General features: G+C 36.3%; 1 protein-coding gene across 5 annotated transcripts in view; it reads left to right on the forward strand.

Moving 5' to 3' along the window:
- Nucleotides 1-23058, forward strand: part of LOC135710951 (tight junction-associated protein 1) — a 136782-nt gene that overhangs the window by 76950 nt on the left and 36774 nt on the right. For 3 of the 5 annotated variants that reach the window (XM_065233676.1, XM_065233674.1, XM_065233677.1), the window contains exons 3-4: nt 19151-19234; nt 19352-19553. In XM_065233676.1, the coding sequence (XP_065089748.1) occupies nt 19151-19234; nt 19352-19553 (286 nt within the window). Of the gene's footprint in view, nt 1-19150; nt 19235-19351; nt 19559-23058 lie in introns of those variants that run through there. The other 2 variants (XM_065233675.1, XM_065233678.1) reach the window with 2 other exon arrangements.

Raw genomic sequence — 23058 nt, forward strand, 5'->3', positions numbered from 1 at the left:
TTTTTAATTATTTATTTAGAAAATGTTTAGCCGTACTAGTTCATTTCCCTAAAAGGTGGGAAGCCTAAAAAAGAAGTCCCCCAGCCCCATTGCTAGAATGTCATACTACTTAAACATTTCATAATCTACTTAGCTAAGGGTATGAACAGTTAGTACAATAGCACAGTAGACAGCATACGAAAGAAACAGACTGAAAAGGTACAAATTAAGAAAAGAAATCAATAGATAAATACACTAAAAACCAACAACAAAAACATTGCTCCACTGTAGGAGATTCGTGGAAGCCCCCGTCCAGCGGGGATGTCCTGACGGTCGAAAGGACTAAATCCTGTAATATGGCGTCGCCGCCTTTAGGGCGTGTCCTGTCCGGAGCCTGGAAAAGATCCTCTGGTCTCGTTGGTTCACAAGGTCCGTCCACTTTCCGATGACGCCTTTGAATTTCCTAATCAAGGTTGAAAATACTCATTTCAGCTAAAAACATTTTTTTTTTTAATTATGAAATAGTTAGATGCTATGATCATTTTTTGAACTGGTAAGATACAAGAAGAGGTTGCAAAGAATGTGTTTGACATATTAAACCTGTTTATTTCACTTCATGAGAGTCACAATCAGCGATTTTTCACACACTCACTCACTCACTCAGCGATCAGCAAATCGCTGATTGTGACACATAGAGAGCAAAATTTACAGGTTTTATGTTTCAAACGCATACTTTGTAACCTCTTCTTGTATGTTACAAGTAAAACATGTCATCATACCATCTTTTGGTTTTATTATTCCGAAAAACATTATTTTAGCTGAAATGAGTATTTGCAACCTTGTTCCTAATGAAAGAAGTCTGGCGCTGGACCATGCCGTTGCCCACGCTGCACTATGGGGCATTTTCATACTACCAGGCGGTCAAAAATATTTCTATCATTTTTTCACAATTTCTGCTATTATTCTTGCTTTGTTTCATCAATATAAGGTGTGCGTTATCACTTTTCAACATTTTCACGACCAACTTTTGAAAAGGGCCTAACTTTGATTAATTAAAATTTGATTTTTACGATTTTATAACGGTTACAGTTTCAAGCTTGTTTTCAGAGAATAAAATCTTTTGAACAAAGATAACCTACCATGGTTTTATTGGGGGGAACACCGTAAAAACAAAAAAAAAACTCTTTTTTTGAAATATGTTTATTTTCTCAACAAATCTTCTGTTAAAAAAATACAAAAAGCCATGATACAATTATCAAAATCAAATATGATTCAATGAATTTCTGTTTATTCCTCTGTTACAATATCATCATGAACAAATTCTTCTTCAATTTCATCGACTGCTTTCATAAGTTCCTCCAAGGCATTGAAGTTATTAGTATCGACTACTGAATCACTTACAGAATTTTCAAATATCATGAAACTTTTCACGATGTCGGGATAATCCAGGGATACTTTTTTCTGTCGTCTTTTTGCCATCCAAATGGAACTGATCAGTGGGTCCGATTCATTAATGGCACGAATAAAGACATCATGTAAATATTCTACTCTTGATCGTTTCGATATTTTTTCAATTGTTTATGTTGACTTTCTGCTGCCTCTTCCGCTAATGAACCAGGTGGTGCTGGTGAATGTATGATTATTTCTCCGGCATGAGCGAGAACTTTATGCACGGTTGCAGGAATTTTGTACCAATCATACAATTTAAGATAGAGCCTATATGTTTCCTTGCAATATGCATCAAATTTTTCCGGGTTTATTGGCTTTTGGCAGTTAATAGCAATTAATATATTCCGGAATCTTAAAATTAACTCTTCATCAATGTTCAGCATGGAGCTTAAAAGCTTGGGATTTCAAAATGCTCTTCGACAAACGTTTCCTGTAGTACTGGTACCTGCTCCACCCGATCGTGGTTGATCTACTCTTACTCCAAATATTTTGTAAAGCTGTGCCGTCACATGTTTTTTTCTTTGTTCATATAGTTCTTTGAACGGTTTCGTTACCTTCCATTTTTTGATATCCATTCTGTATGCAATATGCAAAAGGCATTCGAAAAATCTTATCCAAGCATGAAGTGGAGATCCTTCCTCGAATTTCTCTGCATCATTCATTACATTTGGTGTTGCCCCACATATTGGACAATTCTGTATCGACGAATTTCCAGTGATATAAGTTAAGACTTTTCCGTCTATCATACTGAGGACAAAATCAAAATCAACAAGTATAAACTTGTCGTTTGAGAGTTCAATTTTCATTGGCGTTAGTTCACTCATTTCTTTTTCTACATCCTGTTTTGTAGTCAGAATAACTTCTTTACTCTCTTTAATGAATTCAAGGATGAATGGCCTACAAAATCGAATACTTTGAGGCATGGGATTAAACCACTTAGTTTCCTTTCGATCATTGTACACGAACAACTGAATTGGTGTTAAAGTGGACGAAAATACATCTGAATCGTCCTGACATCCTTCTGGTAGCACTTGATGATATTGCGAATATCCAGTTGATCCATCCATACCCCAGCTACATAGAAGAACCAGTTCCGTAGAAACTAGATCGTTGCTATCCATATACTCGTTGAGCTCTGCATCAATTATTTGGACGATTTGTTTCACTGTATTTTCCATCATCGCCTGGAGTTTCACTCTTATTTTCAATGCACTTTCTTCGATGAATTCACTAGGAGGGGCTCATATTTTTTTCACTGCTCCGATCACATAGTAAGGTGGAAATCTTGAAGGTGATTCACTATGCATTACTTCGTATTGAAATCTACTCAATCCAGCCTCGATAAGTACACTAAAAGCCTCTTCTGGTGACATCATTCCTCGTTGATCAGTTAGTTGAGCCATCATGGTTTTAGAGCTTTTTTGGTTTTTTTTTTAAATATGCCCAATAACTTTAACTAAATTAAAATCCTTTCGATTATAAGCGGTCCGTCTTGCAAATAACAAAGCTTTCTCGATGGTATCTAATTTTGGATCAACTGCTTCTTTATCGATGACGCGACGTTTTCCTCTTACACTCAAATCCAAGAAAGGTTTTGAAGGTCGTCCACATTTTGTTCCCGAGACCGAGGTTGAGGCAACACATTGCTCCTGTTCGATGAATTCCTCGATGCCAAATTCTCCATCAAGCCAATTCCGAAAATACGACTCAAATCGCTCTTTCGTGCGATTAGCTTCATGCCATTTGTTGATGTATTTAGTAACGATTTTTTGGATCTTTTCATCGAGACGTTTACGTTTTTCCACCGAGATGTTATAATTTTCACAAATGAATTTAATGGCTCTGTGAACATTGTCACTATGGCTTAATTTTGCGTCTAATAGATTAATAATGGTTCTATTATCCATGCTCACACTTGGTCTCAACCGTAAATTTGAATTACACTGTAGTAGTTTAAATAAAAGCTACACAAAATACACTATGGCTTCAAATTGACACTACAGTAGGTTAAGTACAGACTTAGGTATGAATTAAACTCATCCGCGCATATGCGTAGGTACATACTTACGCATATGCTTCTATAATCGTCATAACCCAGGTACTTACTTTAGAATAAAGCATAAACGAATGTAGTTTTACGTTCATCCAACAGTGAACTTTATGATAATGATGACTTATTTTTGTACAAAAGCTTAAGCCCTTTTTAAAAGTTGGTTATGAAATATTAGAAAATGTTCTTCAACAATATATTTTGACTATACCAACCGAATATAACTCCAAAAGTTGCAAAATAATTGTTGAAAAAGTTTGTTTCCAAACCGGCTCTTGTACAATTTAAAATCTCTAATAACCGAAAATTTTCAAATTGCTTATATTTCCAATGGGGCAGGTTGGGGCAGGCAAACTCTTCAGTACTTGTTAGAGTACACTCAAAACTTCATCCAGAGCTGAGAATTAGCCTGGGAATGTGCGAGACTCGAAAGTTTGTGATCAATAAAGTTAAATTTTCATTAATTTTCAATTATTTTTTTTTCTATTTTTATTTATTATTGTTTTTTATCTCCATCAAATTTCCAAATGGATTTTATTTTCGGAAAGCTTATTAAATTACCTTTCCAACGATATATAATGATGTGGTAGATATATGATAAATAGTGGATGAAATTTTATTTGAGTGGTAGTGTATTTTTGCGGCAAAATTTGTACTTTTCTTACTCTTTTTTGACTTCGACATCCGATATCTCACAAATTAAAACTGCTAGAAGCTTGAAACTTTCAGATTCTCTTAGTTGAAATGTTTACTATCGACCAAAAATAACAAAATAAGGATTAGTGAAAGTCGATTTTTTGATTGTTGATTATGACCGTCCACACTGTGGAAGTGATCCATCTCTGCACGTTCTGCAACGGCACCTTGTGCGAGTACCGAGGACCGGATGGGCCTGACCCAGGTAGGTTGTCCGCCTCGATGGTCCCCATGATCCCACAGTGTCTGGGAATCCATGCATAGGTAGTTTTTTTTTTTAAGAGAGAGTCGATGAAGTTAATTTATCAATGTAGATTGTTCTATTTGAAAAGTGACGCGAGACTTGTCAAGCTCATCATTTGGATGTCAGTTCCCATCAGTATAAATCTAACATACCATGTATTTTAAAGGCAACGTTGGGGGTGAAATTTGAAAAAAACCAAAGTTGGTCGCGAAAGTGGTCTGATTTTGACCATAGAAGATGAATTTCAATTCTTAATTCGCCAATCGATAAGAAATTTGCTTGGAAATTTGTCTAGGAATCTGGTAAAATTAAGAATTTATTACTTTTCAGAATGTCTATTGAAAATTTCACGAATGTGCAACTGTTGCTATTATACAATAAACAGTTTCTGCTTGACAGTCTGGCAATCATTTAATCAGAACAAATTAATTTTGTAATTTGTCCCTACGTTTCGGCTCTGATTAGGGCCTTCTTCAGGGGAAAAATTGTTGGATTTGTTCTTTGTCTCAATACTGTTTGAAGTCTAACGTCTGTTTTTCTGGTGGTAAGTTTTTATACATAGCGGTTTTTAGTTGAATATTCAAAGTTTTTTTTTGATTTTTTTTATATAATTTGTGTCGGGTATAAATTTTTTTGCGGTTGTGCACTCTTCGAGGGTTATGATAGCCACCATAACCCTCGAAGAGTGCACAACCGCAAAAAATTTTATACCCGACACAAATTATATAAAAAAAAAAACTTTGAATATTCAACTAAAAACCGCTATGTATAAAAACTTACCACCAGAAAAACAGACGTTAGACTTCAAACAGTATTGAGACAAAGAACAAATCCAACAATTTTTCCCCTGAAGAAGGCCCTAATCAAAGCCGAAACGTAGGGACAAATTACAAAATTAATTTGTCCTGATTGAGTGATTGCCAGACTGCCAAGCCAAAACTGTTTATTGTAAAACCTCACAGTCGAACACTCCAACACAATATGTTGCTATTATAATTAAAATTATCACTTATTGCCTGCAAAGAGCGCTTTCCCTAACACATATTTCAAAATTAAATTCCATCCGGTCTCACCAAACGGTGTTCATTCAATCATCTTTGACATTTTTCAAAAAATTGTAGCGGCATCTGAGACAAAGTTGTTGCTTATTGCTTATCGTATGTTATCTCATTGCGTGCGCTAAGCTTAGTGTTCTGGATGCACTTTCACAGTTGATAATTGAGAGCTTTCAATGCCTGTACTATTTTTGCATTAGTATAATTGTGTGGCAAGTACAATCATTCCCTATGCCCACGGATGTCGAGACATTGTTCAACCCGACTGGGAACGAACCCAGCCACCTCCAGCATGGTCTTGCTTTGTAGCTGCTCCGACTGAGCTAAAGGAGGCCCTCAACTCCTAAAGTCAAAAATGTTCTTGTTCAATTTTTGCATTATTTTTTTGAAAAATCGTTGATAGCTTAGTTGCCCCTCCGGTTTTTGATCAGAACAATTGTACAGAGCACCGGCGCTTGAGATTAGTTTATCCATCTTCGATGTGCAAGTTTATTAATTCAAGCTATTTATAGATCAGCACCGGCGCTGGCCATGTCCACACGGTATTTTGGGAGGGAGGAAGGATGTTTAGTATCCCAAGTACCAAAAATCCCAAGTGATGATGATGATGATGATGATGATGATGATGATGATGATGATGATGATGATGATGATGATGATGATGATGATGATGATGATGATGATGATGATGATGATGATGATGATGATGATGATGATGATGATGATGATGATGATGATGATGATGATGATGATGATGATGATGATGATGATGATGATGATGATGATGATGATGATGATGATGATGATGATGATGATGATGATGATGATGATGATGATGATGATGATGATGATGATGATGATGATGATGATGATGATGATGATGATGATGATGATGATGATGATGATGATGATGATGATGATGATGATGATGATGATGATGATGTTCACCCTTTTGTCACCTCAAAAAATTCACAAGCGTTCCCAGTGATCAACAGTTTATGAATAATCAACAAAGCTTTCTAATACACTAGCAACCCAGCAATCTGAAATTAAATTCAGTCCTCTATATCCGTAATACACATGCGAGGCTCAACCGTTTGTAGACTACTCACAATTACTTCTTTTAAATTAATTTTAAACCAAATATCAAAAATCCATCATCACATCGTGACGAGCAAAATAGTTTCTGCAGTGCAACATAAATTATTGAAAATCCTTATGAAGCTATCCTCTGTCATCAGCTAGAGATAACTTCGTCATGCTACATAATTTGTCATATCATAAGAGAAATCAATGGATAACTGTTCAAAATTTAAGTTAAATGCGTGAAATGCAGTGTCTCTTAAATTCTGTAAGTGTTGCTGAACGTTTGATACGTCTAGGCATCGGATTGAAAACATTAATTCCTTTAAAATAAAATAAATTTTGTGAAGCACAAGTCAAGAAATGTGGTGTCCTTATTTCATCCACGTTTCAAGTATTATGTCTATGAAAGTCACCTTCTCTTTCAATTCGATCACACAAATATCGAGTCACCATATCGTTAACTAGGTACTTCTAAAATGAACACCATAGCAAAATATACAATTCTTTGCCTCACCGACAACCATTTTAAAGCGTCTAGCATCAAAGTTGAGGAAGTGAATCTATTACACACACTTATAAATAATTACTTTTACGCGAGACGTTATCCATATTGGACGTAAATCATGGAACGTAAACAAACATTTCATGTACAATTGAGTGTTCAAAAACCGAAACATAAGCAATTCGACGAAGAGAACGTTTGATTGAATTGATTTTCTCGTTTCTTTCAACTGATTCTTATGTCAAAAAGGCCGCTTACATGTGTCGATCTCAGGGAACCGAAATTTACAGGACTTTTTCGTAGTGTGCATCTCTAAATCAAACGTATTATTTTATTCTGCAAGCGCTGTAATCTCGATATTTGTGTTTCATTAAAAAAATACATAAAATGGATGGGCAAAAGTCTAGATGAAGAGCGATGACTGATTTGTATAGATATATTTTACCTATTACCAGTAAAATATATCTATGCAAATCAGTCATCGCTCTGAATCATTTTTCAATCTACAAAGAATGCCATATTTCTTGGCAATCTGGTAATTGGTTACATTGCCAATGTGATAGTTGAACTTAAGTTTGTCATCATTAATCACGTTAAGATATTTAATCTTCCACATCATCAATTACAACGGAGACGTTCTTATTTACTCGATTCCGCGAAATGACAATGAATTTAGTTTTACTTATATTTAATCTAAATTGCTTATACTTCAACCATCCGCTTAGATAATGCAAATATTCATTCAAGTGTAAAACGGCATCATCTAAATCCTTAGCTGCAATGACTAAGACAGTACCATCTGCAAAAAGATTAATGTCGCAAAATCGTAAGCCACGTCGCATGTCATTAATATACATAATAAATAAAAAGGGCCCTAATACACTTCCCTGGGGTACTCCAAGGTTATTCCCAACGGGACTGGAAACAGAATTATTTAAAACAGTCCATTGAGTTCTGTCAGACAAATAGCTTTCAAACAATTCATATGCAGAGCTCGTAATTCCAAAGCATTTGATTGATCGTAATCATAAGGGCCTAGAAATTATTTAGGCCCTTATTATTTCGATTACGCGTTTTAGATCAAAGAAAACAGCAACAATCGTATATTTACGCTCCAAGCTGCCTTTCCACCTTTCTGATATCAAATTTAATGTGGTTTCACAATAATGACCTTCTCTATATCCCGATTGATCTGGTATCAACAAACTATTACTATTTACATACTCCAACAGCTAGCCTTTCACAACAACTTCTAAAATTTTCTCTAATGTGTGCAACATTTTGATGGGACGAAACTCTTCGGCATTAATAGTTTCTGCAACTTTTTTGAATAGGAACCACTAAGGATTCCTTCCAAATGTGTGAAACATGTACAGTCTGCAATGATTCATTAATAAGGTTCAGCAAGCATTAACATTATCTACTCCAGCCGATATTCCTAATGAAAAGCAAATAACTCAATGTTCATCTAATGTAATTGGGTTTCACCCATTCACCCAAACCTACAACTACTATTAACCAGTTGTTTTACTTTGTCAGCTTCATCGATCAATTCGATGATTAATCAATGCAATACTGTCGAGAAAATAATCATAAAATTTAGATGCAATTACTTGTTCTGACTGTTCCAATGTGCCATTAAAAGTTATGGACCGCGTTTTGCAATTTTTTAGGTTTTAATAAGGATCAAAATTTTCCATAACACTTTGCTAATGTTTTGATGCTGATCAATCTTCCTTTCAGCATATTCACAACGAGTTTTCTTTATCGATTTATTTATTTATTTATGATGTTTAAGTGAATAGCATTAAAATACATAGTCCAGCTTACTAAAATACACAATACAATAAAATACATGGTCAATCAACTGTAGCATCTCTCGTGTCAAGTTGAAATCGAACACTGAAGAAACTCGATTGAACACACGTTGAAGGCCGTCTAAAGCACCGATTATATATATATATCTTCTTAAAGCAACGCCGACAGTTTCACTAAATCCGTTTGGAGATGGCCAGTATTGACATCACGGCTTTAAACCTTGTATTGAAAATGCTTTTAGTGGATCCAATAAGCATTTCTTACATCTTGATTACAAGCGAAAATAGGAGGATCGCTTGGAATGTTGACTTTTTGACAGGTGGTCATGATTTTTGTTTTGTTTTGATTCGCTGTACCGAATAAAACCAGCAAGCTAGTTATATAGCTTAAATATAACTTAACGCTCTCAATTTGGACTACGAAATGCTAAGATACAACCATTAGGTTTATGTTATGCTATAGAATTCCAATCTAGGAGAATATGTTATATTGAGGTATTTTTAAGGAGTAGCAAGTTATAACGAAAAAAAAATATCGCCGTATGAACAAATTTCACACAGTATGAATAATTACGCTTTAATTGATAGGCAATAAAACACTTTCATACATCTATGCATAATTAAATAATATGTGACTGGTTATTGCTCAACAGTAGTAACAGTTTTGTACTAAATAGATAATCTTTTAATGAATCTTTAATGCATGGTGCTAATGCAGACAAATTAAAAATATCTCTTTATTTTAGTATTCACATGGCGCACTAAATTTATGCTCCTATTTGGTATAATAATCACCATAAATATTGCACGGCATGATGTGAAGCATATACAGATTTGTTTAAAATTATAATAAAGTCGTCTTATTTTCAATGTACAATAATATCAGCCATTATTACCAACGGACAAGGATCATGATTTCACATCAAACATCGAAAGAATAAAACCACAATAAAATATTTCTCAATATTAACTATCATCCAAAAACCCTAACTTAAAACCTTCAAAGTTATCAAAATGTTTTGCGTATCATGTTTTATCAACTTCTTCAGGAGCGATTTATGCGGTTGTAATATAATTTTATGGTAGTCATTAGAAGGCTGTTAAAACTTTCTGACCTGGAGGAGGTTTTATGTTTTCATTTTTAACAATCACGTCTAGAGTGTGATAAAACTGACATAAATACTATGCTCCTAAAGAAGTTCGCATATCAAGTTTTAATGACTGCATTAAAACTGGGCCGATTGGCCATGACATGGCTGTATTGCGGTTCTCAGGAGATTGTTAAAGCAATGTGGTCGTCAGTGAAGGTTTTATAATTTGGTTATATCAACTGCTATAAAACTTAAATAAAACAAAAATTGTTGCTTGGGTAGTGCGATGCTGAGGCAATCTTAACATAGCGTTATTTCGCAGCGCTCGAGGTTGGACGTTCACGTTGATCTTCTCCAGGATTGTAGAACAATAAATTCTTCCCTGTATACTATCCGCGATGAGCAGGGCCCGTGAAGTGTCTCTCCGAGTACGTAGAAGTTTAAGATCAATCAGTTGACATCGACTTTGATAACTTGGGTAGACGAAAAGGGTTTCTCCAAGGCAGCTTCCTCAGAGCAAATCTAATAAATCGACGCTAAACGGACTCAACGCTTTCAGCACCATTGTTATAGCTTGGGTTCCATACTGCAGAGCAATATTCCAGGGTGGACCGCACCAGGGAACAGTATAGCGATTTGAGACAATATATATCGGAAAAATTCTTTGCAATCCTGAAAATGAATCCCAAAGATCTTGACGCCTTGTCGACATTGAACGAGATGTGTTGCTTATACGTTAACTGGGAATCCAGAATGACTCCCAGGTCTTTTACGTGGTTGACACGGCTGATAGTTGTTTCCTGAAGTACAAAATTGAACATGATCGGTTCCTTCTTGCGAGAGAAGGTGATACCTGAACACTTCACGGGGTTGAGCTCCATTAGGTTCAAGTTGCACCAGTTAGCAAACGCTTCGAGCTGGCATTGGAGGAAGTGACAGTCATCGATAGAACGGATCCGGATATAGATTTTAAGATCATCTGCATACGATAGACGAGGGTCTTCGAGGACCAGATTCACGTCGTTAAAGTACAACAGGAAAATCAACAGGCCTAGGTAACTTCCTTGAGGTATCCCTGACGTGGCTGGGTAAGTAGCAGACTGACATTCACCAACGGTTACCATCAGCTGACAATCACTGAGATAAGAGCGAAACCATCGCAGGAGGTCTATCTAACTTAGCAATCGCAATTGCATGGTTCAGTTTATCGAATGCAGCCGACAAGTCAGTGTAACTTACGTCTGTGTGAGCCCGTTCTGTCATGCTTTCCGTGACATACGATGTCAGACAAAGAAACGAAGCCGTGTTGATCACTACTTAGATACTGATTACAATGAGAGAGCAGGGGCTCCATGATGACTAACTCGAATAACTTCGAAACTGAGCTCAACGATGTGATTCCACGGTAATTATCCACGTCCCGTTTGTTTCCCTTTTTGTGAACAGGAAACATATGTGCAAATTTCCAACAAGATGGAAATATACCACTCGAGATGGACATGCGGAATAGATGCTGCAACGGTGTCAGCAAGCTGGCGATATGCTTCTTCAGAAATACTGATGGGATACCATCCGGTCCTGGGTTGAAGGACGACTTAAGTTGTTGTGCGGCAGTGGAAATCAGCTCGACGTCGATGCCAATTGCACCCAACGCTTGACCGGAGAGTGGTACATTACTAGCTGCTAGGGTAACGTGGTCGTCGGTTAATAACTCATCAGAGAATACGCTGGCAAACGTGTCTGAAAACAAGCGACAGATCTCCTAAGAGGTGGAAGCAACTTCTCCGTTGAACATCATTGACGATTGTAGGCCAGACTCTTTGCGCTATTCGTTAAAGTAATTACAGAATTATAATTGTGAATACTTATAACGCGCGATTGTGTACCTATTCCAATGATTATCACCATTTGATCTACAAAACTTTTTGTACCATTTGTCCTTTTTCCGTTTAAGACGCAAAAGATCCAAATTGTACCAGCTGTTCGAGTTTATCAAAGAAACAAACTTTTGCTCAACTAGTTGATTGGTACACGTTTTCAAAGCGTTATTAAGAACAGTAGTAGATTCATCTAAGTTACCGGCCGCGAATGAAAAATCCACGCTCCTCTCAACAAGATTTGAAACAGCCTGCAATTTAAAAAAAAACATCTCTGAATTATTGATACTATCTGATACTTTAATCACTAAGGTGAAATTGATTGAAATAAAGCTTATAAGTTTCCAAAAATGAAAATTTTTTGTTTGATAAAAATCCATGATGCAAACGAAAATTTCCACAGCTTTTTTTTTTTTTGATTTTCTTTAACAGTGGAATTTTTCAAGATGAATTTGTTTCCAACTGTGTTTTTTATCAATAGCTGACAAAATTACAAATTACAAATTACAGTTTATCAAAGAAACAAACTTTTGATCAACTAGTTGATTGGTACACGTTTTCAAAGCGTTTTTAAACAGTTGTAGATTCATCTAAGTAACCGGCCGCGAATGGAAAATCCACGCTTCTCTCAACAAGATTTGAAACAGCCTGCAATTAACAAAAAAATCTCTGAATTATTGATACTATCGAATACTTTAATCACAAAGGTGAAATCGATTGAAATAAAGCATATAAGTTTCCAAAAATGATTTTTTTTTTTGTTTTATTAAAATCCATGATACATACGATAATTTCCACAGCTTTTCTATTGGATTTTCTTTAACAGTGAAATTTTTCAAGATGTATTTGTTTACAACGGTGTTTTTTTTTTATTATCAATAGCTGACAAAATTACAAGTATTTTTTTTTATTTGACTTTGACTGTGCAATGCTTGGTTCAAAAGTTATGATAATTTGAAGTTGATGGTGTCCGAGAAAATCAGAAAACTTTAACTAAGGTTGTGCGGAAAAATGTTCAACCCTGATGTTTTTGATTTTTTTTTGTAAATATATCTATTAACTCTACCTATGGGCGAAGAATTCAAAGAAATCCAAGACCCTTCGGCCCAATTTGCTTGATAATTTAAAAGCAAAAATCCCCAATTCCAAAATAATATCAAATTAAATGCTCAACAACTTTGTCTTTTTGACAAAGACTAGGGTAATTGATTCTGGTTGGACCTATCCAAAAACTGATGATGGTTGGACCTATTTTTCAATCGCTAGTTTAGTCAATCTTCGCTAATTTTTTTTTTTTTTTTTTAATTTCTTTAATATAATAAAAAACTCATTTTCTTCAATTTGCATGGGTGTTTTATTGAAAAAACTTCAAAACAATTGAGTTTCAATGAGTTTTCAAAACAGTTCACTTTCCACGCATTAGCTCGTCATTATGCCTTACTTTCAAACATTCAAAAAAGGAATACTTTTTACATTTATTTTTATTTTCATGCAGTAAAATACTGCTTTAAGGTGTAAACAACACGTTAGTATGCCATTTATCCATTGGTTTCACTAAAATGTTTGAATAATTGACGAAATTCGAATAGATAAATATGATCATGGTTGGACCTACGCATGATGATGGTTGGACCTATGTGTTTCCTAAGACGGCCGCTAGGTGCGCTTTGGTTTGCCTGCCTCTGCATCCTTCATGCGCAACTGATTTGAAATCCGATTTCGTTTTGGCCGAGTGATCAGCTTTTCGATTGAAAAAAATGGCAAAAGAAAAGAGTTATACGGTCGAAAATCTTCAAGAGGCCGTTCTTTTAGTAAGAAATAAATCACTTACCGCGTATCAGGCACAGAAAAGGTACAATATTCCGAAAACGACACTTCACGCAAAAATTAAGAGAAGCCACGGCAAGAAATATGGAAGGGAAATAGTGTTGAGTGTTGATTTGGAGAACCAGTTAGGGGATTGGGTTTGAATGTGCGCTGCTTCTGGCAGTCCCAAGACGACCAAAAAGATCTTGGAAGCTGCTAAAGACCTTGCGTCACTAGTTGGGCGTAAATTTAAAGGAGGAATTCCATCGTCAGGTTGGCTGAAAGGGTAACCACCGATTTCCGAACTACCACGAAAGCGCCGAAAGAATCTGTTAATATGAATTTACATTAAGCACTTCTCATACACCTTCTGTGTGTGAATTAACTTGAAATAAAAAGTTATCAAACTAAAAATTGTTAACTGAAACCAGGGTTACTTCCACTCACTTGCTATAAAAAAATGTTTTTCGGAATTATATAATCATGAAATAGTTTAATGCTAATTAGTACTTGTAAGTTACAACAAGAGGTCATGAAGTATATGTTTGACACATAAAATCTGTCAATATTGCTTTCAGTGCGCCACAATCAGCGATTTTACGACTCGTGAGCGCTCACTCTGAGTGAACGCTCACGAATCATAAGATCGCTGATTGTGACGCTCTCAAAGCGAAATTGACAGGTTTTATGAGTCAAACACATACTTTACACCCTCTTCTTGTTACTTATAAGTGCAACGTTGAATTATAACTTCTAATGATTGCATAATTCCCAAAAATATTTTTTTATAGCAAGTGAGTGGAAGCAACCCTGACTGAAACCTATTTTCGAAAAAAAAAACACCTAGGAGAAAAAGAACTATAAAACCGGAATTGAGTTCTGATATTCGGTCATTTTAAGCCCCTTAATTCCCCGGGGGCACCCAGAACATGCCCGAAAGTGGCCAATGTGGTCCAAGGCACTCAATTTTGTTATTGATCTTGTTATCGAATTTGGAAGTAATGTGAAGTGTTGCATGATAGGTTTTATTCCTTCCATGTCAAAATTAGGTCCATGATCCATATACCCTGTAACTTTTTTCGGCCATATCTCCGAAACCAGTTGACCGATTCCAAAAATATTTGATAGCTTTCAATGGGACCACAATACCTATAGTTTGACGTTAAAAAAAAATTTCAAATCGGGTCAATGATTTCCGAGAAAATGAGCCATGATGAATAGCTAATGCGTGGAAAGTAAACTTTTTTAAAAACGCAGTTAAACTCAAATTTCTTGATATTTTTTATAAATAGCAAATTTATAAAAACTGTATAAAAAGGGTTTTTTCATGATACCAATAAGCTCTAAACAAAGTTTTTGAACAAATATGGGCTAAACTAGCATTTGCAAAAATAGGTCCAACCATCATCATTTTTTAGGTCCAACCAACATCATAATTCTTTGCTGAACAAAAACGTTTTATAAAATCATTTGTTCATAATATTTAACTTTTTATGTTATTATTAGAAACAATAAAGGTAGATCTTTCTCCTAATCACGCATTTTTTATAATTATATGTAGAATTCATAAAAAAATATGACATGAATGTTGACGTCGTGTGAAACCGGCCTCAATAGGTCCAACCATCATCAGTTACCCTATGTCGAAAATCTAAAACTTTGACCGTCACGAAAAGGTGTTAGGTTTTGAACGCTTGTAACTTTGTCGTTTATAGATGTTAGGATAGGATATAGGATTTCAACAAATACACCAATCGAAAGAAAATAACTCTACAAATTTAAGAAAAAAATTTCCAGCTATCCATAAAAAAAACTTTTAAAAAAGGTATATGTAAAAGGTGATAACGTTTTCACTGTTTTACTGTTTTCATTAAATAAACGATTTCCCCAAACCCAGTCGTCGAGCACGACTTAGTTTATATCGTTCTGTTTTAACCTGAAAAGTTATAAAAGAGCGCTGCTGTCGTGTCACCGCTCATTTTCGCATCGGAAGGTCTGGTTACCAGCGGCGGTGTGGAATGAGACTCACCTCTTCAACGAACTGTTTTTACATTAAGCTCAATTCGCCCCTACCCGGTATCCGGTTTCCGGCAGTTTTCTATATTTATCTCGCCCTCTTATTCAAGTTGAAGCAATACATTAATCGATTCTCTTCATTGTCCTTCTCTTTCGTTAATAACTTGGGTACCGAACCGTTTCTTGTCGTGCTTGTCATATTAGAAGCTAGATAATAGCTCCTTTCATCGATATGTGTGCTGAAAATAACTGAGAATGTCTAAACATAGCCGTGAGGATGCAAAAAAAAGTCGACGATGAGAATCTGTCAATGTTACTTAGGACCTAAATCATTGATCAGCTTGATTTGTGGAGATGTGATCGGATGATATCGGGCAGCTGTGGGATGAGCTTTAAGTTAAGAATGATGTCGTACCTATATCCTGAGCAACTTAGTTGGAGGTGGAGCCTTCTGACTCGGATTGAACAATCGGTCCTTCTCAGGGCCACCAATTATGACCGGTATTGCAGTATAGGCCTATTTTCAGTAAGGCCGCAAATTTATTTCGCGAAAAATGTAATTTTTATAAACCGCCAGATTCAAATGTTTATCAAAATTCATATAGGGAAAATGGCTCTAATGTTGGCGTATGGATCTAAGATTGGGCCCATCGCTAAAAATCTACTATTTATCATTTTTATCTAGATGAACGTGCCATTGGGAAGGTACTAATTGATGTTTTTGGTCGCTATTGAAAATTTAGTTTATTGCTGAATTTATGGATGAGCTCAAATTGGGGACATTTAGGCCAACATTACATCCATTTCCCCTATATAGAGGTGCATAGTAGAGAAAGAAACTCTATCTACTATTTCCAATTAGCGCAGTATTACTCAGTAGTGCTTGTGCTACATATACTACTTGGAAGTTGTATGTCTCAACATATGACTGCAAAATGCATGCGTAAATCCCGGAAGCACGCAAAGGATCGTCGGGCGGTCGGTTCCCCAAAATGTCTCAAGACCGCTGTAGAGAGAGCTCGCATGAAAGCAGTCAGAGGTACTGCGTAACCATTACACTGATGCAAAGTTTGAGATTTTCGTTCCACAGTGCTCAAACGGTTCCAAATTGGGTCCTAATTAGACTCCCAAAATTTGAACTACATTAGTAAGAAACTGACCTGGCACAAACCATTTCAAGTTTATATGGGAATTACTATGGGAAAACTTATGTTTTTGTTGATATCTATCTAACAATTCACCACAAAATGGTAGCAATAATTGTAGCAAATTTTCTCAGCTACATCTTTGTTGAAAACCACTTTTCAGTTAAACGTAAGAAATAGAAGTTATTAATGATTTAAATCACTGATGTCTTATGATTATGCTCATTCAACTGTTCAGCAGACAACATTGGTGTTTCTATTGCGAAGAATAGAGCACAAATATCATTGCTACTCCGTCACACTGCAGAATACAGTGTTACCCATAGAACAGCTGCTTGATCATGCCATAAGATTATCAATCTCTTAAACAATTAATAACAAATTAATTTGACATTTGAATGAAAAACGATATTTCGCAAAGTTGTAGCTTAGAAAATTTTCCGTAAGAATAGTTATGGCACTTTCCAAAAAAGCAATATGGAAAATGGGTAGCAGACAATTAACAAAAAGTTTAGTTTTTGAGAAAATTCCTAGTATCACAGATAAGCGTAACACTTAATTATATAATTATTGATCATCATTCACGCCTTTAAGGACTGATTTGAATATTATCATTTCGGTGAACTACTCACCGCAGCGCCGGCATTTGATCAATTTGACGTTTCTATATATTATGTTTAACTTGCATTCAAAATTGTTTGCGACTTATAGTATGTTCAGACTACAGAGTTATAACATGTTATAGCGCTATCTTGAGGTGGTTTCTATGTTGCAATTATTTCACAACCGTTATAACATGTTATGACTGCTCAGTCTGGACAGAGCTTTAGCGAGCGGAAAAAATGTTGTAGAAAATTACCTAGTTGGCCGATCCTTTTCAAACTTTCAGACAATAAAATATAACCCATTAGCAAAGACAAATGCTTCGAACGAGTTTGACAGCAAAGATTACATCCTCAGAAGAAGGGTTTGTGTATTTGCTCATTTTTCTATGCGTTGCTTCCACCTTCACTCAGGTGCAGTGCCATTGTATCTGTGGCTTGTATTCTGGCAAAGTTGCCAGTCTTCTTAATTTGTTGTCTTCGCCATTAGTAAGCTTGCGGCATATTTATTTCATTCAACTTCAAAACCATAACCGTACGCTCGCACCTTACGCTTAACTCCACTCATTAGGTTCCGTACAACATCTGGCTGCAGATCTGTACGGAAACCCACTTTTTCTTCATGTCTTCCTCAGATTTGACCTCCTTGAGATGCTTTCGTAGTGTCTGCTTCATAATAGCCCAGTATTTTTCGATGGGCCTTAGTTCTGGTGCGTTGGAGGGGTTCATGTCCTTGGGTACGAAAGTGACCCCGTAGGCTTCGTACCACTCCAGGACAACATTTGAATAGTGACACGAAGCTAAATCCGGCCAGAAGATCGTAGGGGCCTAGTGTTAATTCAATAGATGAACCAGACGCTTCTGTGGACACTCCTTGAGGCAGATATCCCTGTTTACAATCCCGGTAGTCACGAACGGCACACTCCGTTTGCCACATCGCTTGCCAAATCATGTATTTCTTGGCAAACTTTGACAGTTTCTGCTTCCTTACTTTCTCCGGAACATCAAACATGTGCTGGACAATGACGAACAGTAGCCCCGGAAGTCCGCCTTGACGTAAGTCGCTTCATCCATGATCAGACAATGAGGCTTCGTCCGCATCTGGGTGTACAGTTTCCGGGCCCGTGACTTTCCCACCGTATTATGTCGTTCGTCACGATTTGGAGCCTTATGCACTTTGTACGTATGCAGTCTCTCCCGGTCCTTGGCTCTCTGAACGAAAGACTTGGACATACATAATTAGTAAGATCTCAACGAATTTCACTAAAATCGCCATAAATCGAAATGTATACATTTCGAAAGCCCTGACTATTTGCTTTCCAAGACAGTTTAAAAATAAAATAAATGTTTGAACCTTACTGAGTATACAATTTCAAATGTGGTTTCATGATGTACTCGACTGAACTAACAGTCTCCAATAGGTCACTTGAAAATTATTCAAAATTAACTTGGTAAGTTATACGTAAATTAAGCCACAGCTTGTTTCAGAATCAATGATGCCACCAATAGCTAAACCGAACCGTAAATCACTTTGTGCTAGATAACTATTTCCATTCTAACCCTTCCCAAAAAAAAACCCACTTTCCCAGTAAACGAGTTGTTTTCAAACAATTAAAAGCAAACCTTCTACAGATCCCAAGAAATGTCCTTCCCACAACTTCATTATGTTAATTGCGTACCGGTCAATCTCCTACAGTTCTAATTTCCTTTCTCTCTATCTCGACTCAATTTGCAGGAACGATACAAAACAGACATGAGCGTCGCCATCCAGCTGCTGCAGTGCAAACCGGATAGTTTCGTTTCGCCAAAGCTTTCCACGGTAAGTTATTCAAGACAACTGCATCGAATCTCACTTGGGCAACATTCCCTGAGCCATCCGGACCCGAGCAGCAAGTCGTTCAAAAACTCCATTTCGTCGTTCCGTTTCTCCACGCAGCTTCCAATCGAAATCCAGTCGAAGGTCGCCACGTACATGCGGCTCGATACCAACTCCCACTCGGACTCGGAGGGCAGCACCAGCGGGGTGGGAGTGGCCACCGCCAGTTCCTATCACGTCCTGCCAGCCTCGGACAGTCCACCGCCAATGTGCCCCTTCCCGCCAACTGCCATGGTCTATTCGATGCGGGGAATGGGTAAGTGTTAGTAGCCCGGAAAAGTGTAGCTGCTGCATAGTTTTGCTCCTTCTGTATCTCTTCTACACCTTACTACTACTATTAGTTGTTTGGATTGGCTCTGTTTTCGGTTGCTCCTGCTAGCTTTTCTGGATGCCTGATCTCTGGCGTGGGTTCCTTTGCCACCAACACCAAGCACATAGCACACAGTGGGTCATAATGGAAGAAATCGGTCGCAATTATTTAGATGTCCGTAGCTTTCCCAACCATTTTGATCACGATGTGCAGTGCATGGTATTGATATCACTATCGATGTGTGTATACTTTGTTTTCCACGACTAAACTCTTGCACCTGGCTGAGTCAACTTAATTTTACTTGCTTCCCTTCTTTGGCCATCGTATATACAGTGTATCTCAAAATTGAGCGTACAGTAGAGCTTAAATTTTATAAAAACAGCCGTTCGAGCACAATTTAAAAATATTGATAGCGGAATTTTTGGTTGCTGGCTCATCAAACATTTATTGGCTATTGATAAAGTGCTGGGTTTATTAAGTTTACTGTATAAGTAGTTAGAGCTATTTTAGAAAAACACCTTTTCTCATAACATATTTTAAATAATTTAGCTCATTTGTAGTTTTAATAATTGATGTCGCCATTTTTACTAAAACCCATCCACTATGAAAAAATCCGTAGACCAAAATTTAATTCTTTTTAACCTCTCCCTCTCCCTTTTATAACAATACATAGTACCCTTCCTCCACCCCTTTGAAGTCTGCGTAGACTTTCGTAATTATATAAAAAAAAGTTAAAATCGCAGATTATATTTTATTCATCATTTTAAATCGACGTTTCCAGATTATATATTCAATATGAATCAATGAATATAAGTTCTTCCGGCTTGTTTGTCGGCATCCAGAATACTAACGTTCGCAAGATTTTTGGTTTTACCGTACTTTTGTGAAAACTTTATACAAATGCGATTCAGTATGGAGCAATTCCCTACAAAATCGCAAATCGGTTTATTTTTGTATATTTGGTTGAAAATCCCTGCAACTCTAGTGTATAACGATAATACGCGTAAATTCTGAAATCTGCGTTAATAAAAACCAAAATCCGCTTAAAAAACTGCGTAAATTCCGAAATCTACGTAAAAAAACAACCGTGTAAATTCCGAAATCCGCGTAAAAATAACCCAGTAGAAAAACCGTGTAAAAAAAACCGCGTAAAAAGCGACTCCAGTGTACTTTACTTTTCTACTACAATCTATTCGCTGCAAGAATTTTTTTTTCATTACTGGGCTTTCAGTTGCCATGGCTCGACATTAAGCGACCTAATGGCCTCCTCAACAGGAAAAAACGAGTTTGTGTGCGGTGTATTTTTGAACGGACGCACGATGAAAATACAAAAACAAAAATAAATTTTGATGAGCCAAATAAATCTTTTCGTTTATTTAGAGAAATAAATAATGAATTAATCAATTAAAATCATTTGTTTTTATCACTCATTCAGGAAAATAAAGTACAGTCATTTCGGTAAACATTATACTGAACGCTAGTGCAAACTTTACCGATAATTCAGCAAAATTTACAGTCCAGATCAGCAAATTTTGAGAGCTCACAAAGGAAGAAAATTTACTGAACGGTAAATAAACAAATTACCGAATAGATTACCGAATGTTCAGCTGTTCTATATTCGGTAAAAAAAATTACAGTGTACTGTAAAAAAATCTAAGTGTGTGAATCTGCTTTATGAGCAAATGCCTGTGATATGAAAAAAAAAATGATTCGCTACGTAGACATTTTTAACTATTCCCTCCCCCCTTCCTCCCACCTCTTAGACTAGCGTAGACTTTTTGCTACCCTCTCCTTCCCCCTAGAAAGTCTACGTGGTTTATGAACGGTCCCCAATAAAGTCCAAAACTATACCGATAAATCAATAAATAGTTGTTAAAGCACCAGCCGAGATTTTAAAAAAATCTATCAATTGAAAGTTCATAAAATTGTACATGTATTGGCTTGCGCAATTTTGCTACACACTGTAGGTAACTTTCTACAGTTCTTCTTTTATTATAATGTTCATTATTTCCCCCTCGAGCAATGAAGCTTTGCATATTATTTTTTCCGGTTTTCTCGCTGGAAACCTCTTCGCCAACATAATGCTGGTAAATGGTGGAAGCTTCCGTGCATGGTTGGAAATTAAAAGAACGAAAAAATAGCACAGAAGCACCGCATTTAATATAGGTATAGGAAAACTGCGGGGAGGAAATGATAGCTAAACAGGAGTGCCTCCAGGTGAATGGCAATTTGCAAACAGGATCACGGTAGCAGTATGCACAACGTACACTCTTTCCTCTTTTAGTATATATGCTTTACATGCTTGAGATGCTTTCTATTAATAAGAAAATCTAATTAAAGCTAATGGGTTGTACGCTGCTGATTTATGCATGAAATAATTCTAACTCAAATATCACGTCTCCGCTCATCGTCGCGCTAATACTTGAAACGCCAAAGGATTTTCATTCAATCTAAAAATAACAAAGAGAACTTGATATCTACAGTAATAACAACTACTAACGGATTGATTATAATAAAATAAGATACTAACATAGCATAACCATGATATCACCCTAGTTTAAGAAATTTTACTTAGTTTTCAACAGCTTTTAGCATTTTCTGGTCAGGAATCACTTAGTGGGGATTTTCAACATGATGTTGCCCTCTCCTTGCGAAAGTACCCATCTCTCCAAAAAGAGCCTTATAAAAATGCTGATCACCACATTTAGGTAAATTTTCTCTCATTAGAATCACTGGTATTTTATCTCAAATATCATTGAAATTTTTCGTTGATTTTTCTCATATTCGAAAAGATTTATGAGGCCGGAAAATTTTACTCAGTCTACAAGTAAACTACGTTCACTAGAGTTTAAGTAATTTAAACTTAAATTTGAGTCGATTTTATATGCCAAGCACACCAGCAGCGGGGGAACGAGCACATTTTTGTGAGAGGTTCAACTTTCCACAACCTAAATATGGAGGATTCTACCATCAAAAGAGCAATGTATTAGCTTGTTAATACGATTTTAAACACTTCGTGCTCAAAAAATCTTGATGAATCAAGATCAGAGTTGCTGAAACGATTCAAATAGAAAGGAATATCGAAATACAGATCATCGAGAAATGGAGAGTACTGCACACTACTAAAAAGCCATGTAAATTTCGGTTCCCTGAGACCGACACATGTAAGTGGGCCTTTTGACATAAGAATCAGTTGAAAGAAACGTGAAAATCAATTCAATCAAACGTCAAATCAATCAATCAGTGTTTCGGTTTGAGAACACTTAATTTTACATGAAATGTTTGTTTACGTTCTATGATTTACGTCCAATATGGATTACGTCTCGTGTAAATGTAGTTATTGCTTAGTGTGCGTACAACGTGAACGATGAATTGGCACACTAACACTGTGGTAACTATTTTACAAATACAGTTTTAAAATAAGATATATCATATTCATTACATTTTGCAAAATAAT

The sequence above is a fragment of the Ochlerotatus camptorhynchus genome, unplaced genomic scaffold (genome assembly GCF_037179485.1).
Source record: "Ochlerotatus camptorhynchus isolate MF236.1 unplaced genomic scaffold, CSIRO-AGI_Acam_v1.1 ptg000408l, whole genome shotgun sequence".
NCBI lineage: Eukaryota > Metazoa > Arthropoda > Insecta > Diptera > Culicidae > Ochlerotatus > Ochlerotatus camptorhynchus.